The 6,443-nt window shown below is 40.5% G+C and overlaps 1 protein-coding gene across 1 annotated transcript in view; it reads right to left on the reverse strand.

The window, feature by feature from the left end:
- The window catches only part of LOC116702471 (titin-like), a 210,852-nt gene that overhangs the window by 45,175 nt on the left and 159,234 nt on the right, over positions 1 to 6,443 (reverse strand). The window contains 9 exon segments of the mRNA XM_032536680.1: positions 45 to 347; positions 504 to 725; positions 1,398 to 1,469; positions 1,618 to 1,698; positions 1,850 to 1,918; positions 2,365 to 2,436; positions 3,101 to 3,157; positions 4,238 to 4,297; positions 5,403 to 5,459. Coding sequence (XP_032392571.1) covers positions 45 to 347; positions 504 to 725; positions 1,398 to 1,469; positions 1,618 to 1,698; positions 1,850 to 1,918; positions 2,365 to 2,436; positions 3,101 to 3,157; positions 4,238 to 4,297; positions 5,403 to 5,459 — 993 coding nt within the window.

Genomic DNA, 6,443 nt, shown 5'->3' on the forward strand with positions numbered 1-6,443 from the left:
AAGATTAAGAAAAACCCAGAGACCACGTCTCAGATGTTGTGTACCTTTCTTCGGAGCTTGCGTTGGTGCCGGTGTCGGTTCTGGCTTGGTCTTTGGAGGTTTGGGGACTTTTCCTTCAGGTTCAGTTGCCGGTTCTGGTTTGGGGACCACAGTTGGTGTCTTGGTTACGAGAGGCTCAGGTTTACCCACTTCTGCTTTTGGTTTTTCTGGTTCTGGTTTGGCTTTTCGAGCTTCTGGTTCGGGCTTCTTTACTGCCGGTTCAGGCTTGATCTGTGCCGGTTCAGGCTTGATCTGTGCCGGTTCAGGCTTGATCTGTGCCAGCTCTGGCTTTGCGGCCTCTTCGGGGGCTTGAAGCAACAATTAGTTTAGATAAAGATCAAAAAAAGACAGTCGGGACAAACATAAAGTCAAAGATTGCTTCCACACTCGAAACTAAGCCAACACGAGACAGACAAACACACAGACTAAAATCAACAACACACATCCAAAGAAAGCAGAAATACCTTTGGATGGCGGTGTTTCCGGCTTCTTTAGCGCCGCCGTCTTAACTTCAGGTTCGGGCTGGACCTTCAGCGGTGGTTTGGCTTCAGGTTCTGCTTTGGGAGCCGGTGTTGGCTTGGGCTTTGATTCAGGTTCTGTTTTGGGTTTGGGTTTGGGTTCAGGCTCAGGCTTAGCTGCAGGCGCCACTTTTTTGGGCTCAGCTGGCACCTGAGGCTTGGGCTCATCTTCAGGTGGGTAACACAGACATTAGCATGTTAGCATGAAGTCGTGGAAGCATCTAAGAGTTATCAAGAGACGCTTGAGGTAGACAGACGGGGTTTTCCCGCCATAATAAGATTTAGGTGCAGCACGTAATCCAAATGAGTAAAACTAAAAGACTTTTCTCAGATCTAATGACTGAAGTTGGACTTTTATTGCTTTAAGTGTTATTTATTTATAATCTGCTCTAGCTTTTCCAACGTTTTAGACACAGATATGGAGATAATGGTTCAAAATGATGTGAAAACAAGACACAACACAACTACAAAAATACGACAAATGAGACAATAGACCCAAAACAACCCAAAGAAAACAAAAATGACCAAAACGAGACACAACACAACTACAAAGATACACAAAATGTATTGGAAAATGTCACTTTTTCTTGAAGAAGGACACTAAACTCCCCGCCAAATAGTCTTTCACAAAGCAAGCGGAAACACCAAGAGAGTGAGATGACACTCGACAGATGCACAATAAAGAGTAAAGCTAAGAGCGGTAGCACATTAAAACTACATACAACACAAATACAGGGAACACAGTAAGGTTGAAGTCAGAAAATCTAGACAAGACAGACGTTAAGAGGTGAGAAGACACAAGGAAGCTGCTACTAAAGACGCTAACAGGAAGTTAAGTACCTTTCTTTGGCACTCCCGGCTTCTCTGCAGGCGGCGGGGGAGCAACAGCGGGCTTCTTCACCTCCTCTGGTTCTTTTAAGATACAATTAAACACCAGAAAATCAGAAAGAAAAGCAGACAAGGAAAGGAACACTGAAGCTGAACCACATATTAACAGAATAGGACAATGTCGTCTGCAAAGAGGTTTAGTCGAGAGATGTTAGAAATCACAGATCTCTACCTTTGGCCGAGGGAACTTTCTTCTTCTCTGGGACTGAAACTGCAGGAACCTTCTCCTCCACTGGCTTTTTGGCTTCTGGTGCTTCAACAATGTCGGTAAAATGAAGCAAAAGTTCACAACATAACATTACATGAAAGATCATACAGACACACTAACGTTAAATTATCCCTAAAGTGTTAAGATGAATGGATTCTTAGGAAGGTGCATGCCAACATTACAGGTGTGTCGGTACCTTTTGGAGGTGAAGGCTCCTTCACGGCTGCAGTTGGCTTTTCTTCAGGTTTTTTCTCAGCTTTGGGAACTTCAAAGACACGATTTGTGTTAGAGACACGAGAGATACAGTGTGCATTCGCAGGTGAAGTAAAGAAGCACAGCGGAAGAAAATAAGACAGAAAAAGCAACTACAGAAAGGGAGGATGAGACAGAAATAACAACTACAGAAAGGGATGATAAGACAGATAAATCCACTATAGAAAGGGACGATGAGACAGAAAAAGCAACTACAGAAAGGGATAATAAGACAGAAAAAGCCACTACAGAAAGGGATGATAAGACAGATAAAAGCAAAACAACTACAGTTGTAATGTGATGTAATGTAATGAGTCTTTCTGTACCAAGAAATACAAGTAAGAGAGGAGAAGAAAGGAAGGAGCATGAAGCCAACAAAACAGTCAAAGATTTTAGTTTTGGAGGAAAAATACGTTTTCACTTCCGGTTTCCTGGAGGAGGTTCAGGTTATTTTGGTACCTTTTGTTGGGAGTTCCTCTCTCAGTTCAACTTTCTTGGTCTCTACTTTCTCCTCGACGGCAACTCTGGCAGCTAGCGGGAACACAAGAAAACAGAGAAACATCCAGAATCATCATCATCATCATCATCATCATCATCACTATTGCAATCTGGCAGTAAAACCAAGCTTTTCTCATATTTAAAAGATAAGTAATGGTTGTAATGAAGGCTGTTTCCATCCCAATTGTTGACTCAATCGTACCATGAAGAAAAAGACCAAGGAAATAAAATGGTGTTATGTTAAAAACAAAAGATCTTAAATAATGTCACTGATGTAACTGCTTTCCAATTAAATTTAAGGCGGGAAAGTCACCACATACTCAGACAGATAGGACAATTAACTCTGTGAAAATCTTACAGACAATAACTTATCGTGTCGTTATGTTAACCATGAATTTATTAGAAGTCAAATTCAACACAAAGATGAAATATTGACTTTTTATCTACGCCCATGCGTTCGGAGTGAGGAATTAAAATAACCAAACGAACCTGAGACTGAAGTTAAGGAGCCGAGAGTAGTTATTGGTAAAATGGAAATAAGAGACAGGACGTCAAAGAGTGAAAGAGGTTAAGGACATGAAGACAGACGTTAAGAGAGAGCCATGGTTACGAGCGGCTCAGACACACACACACACACACACACAGACACACACACAGGTATTAACAGACAGGTCTGGAGAGTCCCGGGGTCCGGTACCTTTGGCTGTGGACACCTGTTGTGTGACCGTCTCTTCTGTCCAGCTCTCAAACTCCACTGAAGGTGCAACAGAGGACGACAAACGTGAGACACTTTGTCCTTGGACACTCGGAGACGCCGTTTCACAGTTTAACTAAGTCCCGGATCTGGATGTCAGCCTCAAGCGCCAGAGACTACTTCACTGAGACCGAAGGTCCTGATAACGCTCGGCTGAGATCCAGAAGAACGACTGAGACCGTGAAACGGCGACACATGAGATGATTAGTGAGTGATGGAAGGATGAAAGATGGAGTGATAGAGTGATGGAGTGATGGAGGGATGGAGGGATGGAAGATGGGATTAGAGTTAAACAAGTGCAAGAAGACGAACTCATGGCCAACGGGTGACGTCCCACATGCTCGGTCCATGAATAAGGGTCTATGGCGGAGATCAGTCAGACGACACCATGACAGGGTTAGGATGGACGGAAGAGGCAGATTTGGGTAAATTCACATTCTGAGAGACTTTCTATTGAGAGAAATAAATGACTTAATTATTCTAATTAATATTATGATTAAGGATAGACTGCTTCTAGTTTCTGTTTTCAGAAATTTGTGTTTTGAAGTGTCATAAACGTCTGAAAAATGACAAAAAAATCGGAAAAAAATCAAATAAAAACGTACGAAAAAGTGAAGAAAACATCAGAAAAAATGAAAAAAGAAAATAAATTCAAAAAAAGTGACAAAAATGTACAAAAGTGTCGTGAATTTTCGAAAAAGTGTCAACAATGTCTGGAAAAGTGACAAAAACATCGGAATAAAATTACAAAAACGTCCAAATAAGTGACGAAAACAGAAAAAAATGGAGAGAAAAAAACAAAACAGGGAAAAAAAATGTCTGTAAAATTGACAAAAACATCCGAAAAGTGACAAAAATGTACGGAAAAAGCCCAAAAATAATTAAAAAACTGTAGAAAATATTGACAGAAACGACAACATTGTCGAAAAAGACGACCACGACGTTGGATTCCTTTCATAATTTTAAACTTGAAGTTGCATGGTCGACGCTCGGAACGAATATTTCATCTAGTTTCTCAGATCTGCTCTGATGAAGATGAAGATGAAGATGAAGATGAAGATCAACTACAACATGTGGTACCTCTCTGCTGCACCTCCACCTCCACCTCTTCTTCACGGTGATACGAGTATTCAGCCGATTCTTAAGGAAGAGAAAACGGTTTGTTTCCGTTATTAAAAACAACGACGATCGTTTTCATGCCTCACCCCGTATGAAAAGTATCGTCTTAAAGTAAAAAAATGCAAATGACGTGTTAAATCACATCTGTTATTTAAGTTTAATGTGACAAAGACAATCCCGTCAGGATGAAAGTGTAAAAACAGAAAAAGTACCTCGACGTTCTTCTTCATACTGAAAGAATTCAGCGGATTCTTTAAAAAAAAAAAGACAAAAAAGACAATCGTTGATTTCATCTGCCACAAAACATCGTCTGTAATTTCACTGATTGTAGGAATGATCCACTAAGATTTACCGGGTCAGCTGGGGGGGTGGGGGGGGGGGGGGGGGGGGGGACTATATCAACCTGGACCCCATTTCCCATGTTGTGTCTAAATGGCTGATGGGAAACAAGCTGTGATGTAACCCTAATCCTTTAAAACCTTTGAGTTTAACCAGAAACAGCTCTGAAGTCCCAAAAACTAAACCACACCAGACTCCATTTAAAAAAACAACACTTTTAATGTGTATAGAGCCAACATGTTTTCACATTTAAATTGGGAAACTATGTGTTTATTCCAATGGAAACTAGAGTTGTGATGGTTGGAAAAATGGAAATATGCCCCAAAATGGCTTTTCATTGTTTTATTTGTTATTATTAGTTTTATTCGACTCTGAATGAAGTGTAGTTTTACGATGCTAAAATTACTGATTATTTACATGGAGTCTGGTGGGTGTAGCGAACGCAATTTTGCTGATGTTTTTATGGTCTTAAAAAGATCTTACTCTTTAACAGAAAGGTCCCCCTCCGTAGAAATCCATCCCATAATGTTCTCAGACAATTAGAATAATAACCTGAGTCTGTCAGCTGCAACAACAGAACTTTTCTGAAGGTAAATACAAGATGGACGCTCACATCGCAGCTTGCTTCTCTGCTGCCGACTGCAGCGATCTCCCCTAACAGGGAACCAATGTCAAAGACTCTTGTTCCCATCAGCCACTCAGACACAAGGCCATGGGGAAAGAGGTTGAAATAAACAGTGGTTACCCTTAAAAGTGAAGTGAAACCGGCCTGTGATTCAGGTCTTACCTTGAATGGCGACCGACGAAGGCACTTCCGGCCTCTGAACCGAGGAGTCTGGGACATCTACAGAATACGGAATATGGTTCATACCAAAACTTCATCTCAAAGAAACTGGGTTTGGAAGATGCTCTTGTTTCCCAGCGTTTGCCAGAGTTGTTGAAAGGTTTTAAATAATATAATATACAATATAATACGACAATATGTCAATATGTGCGTGAATTGGCCCTTTAATCTGTACAGATCCCGACATGTTGATGCAGGAAAGATGCAAAAAGATTCAGAAAAAGCAAGAACATGGATTCTGAATGAGTTTCTGCCGAAATATTGCAACGTTTTTGCCCAAAATGTTATTTACACAATGAGATTATTGATAAATATCCTACAGGAATGTCCAGACGTAATGACTTAGTGGGTAAAGGTAAATATTAGGAGACCTAGATCAGTCTGGTAGGATCAGGAAATGACATCACTTTACTGTAATGCAGCCTTTAAAACCAGGAAAAGACACTCATGTTGTATTATATCACGATATATCCAAAATCTAAGACCACATATAGTCTCATATTGCAATATCTGAGCTGAGTATAAGTGAGTATAAGTAGCGGAGTAACTTTCCAGGACTTTATGCAGAGATTATGCAGTAATACAGTCAAAGATATTGGACATATTCGATGTACTAAAAGCTCAACATGTCTGGACCTTTATGATTTAGAGGAGTTGGGATGAAAAGGATCAATAAAGACTCTGGTGGAGACGGGGGAACAAGAGGACTTCCCAAAGACGTCGCAGAAAGACCACAGTCTTCTAAAGTCTACTTCTGCGTTGTTACTTGACGTGTAGGTTTGTGTAATGTTGATGTAATATATTAGTATGCAACGTATATTTGCTGCATTAAATTATATTTGGATTATCTTTTTAGAAAGGCCACACCAGAGATCGGGGGGGCAGATTAGCCTATTGGCTAGAAACAGACACATGTTGTTGAATGTAATAACTAAGAATGGAATAACTATGAATGGAATAACTATGAATGGAATAACTATGAAT

The sequence above is a fragment of the Etheostoma spectabile genome, chromosome 2 (genome assembly GCF_008692095.1).
Source record: "Etheostoma spectabile isolate EspeVRDwgs_2016 chromosome 2, UIUC_Espe_1.0, whole genome shotgun sequence".
Lineage (NCBI taxonomy): Eukaryota > Metazoa > Chordata > Actinopteri > Perciformes > Percidae > Etheostoma > Etheostoma spectabile.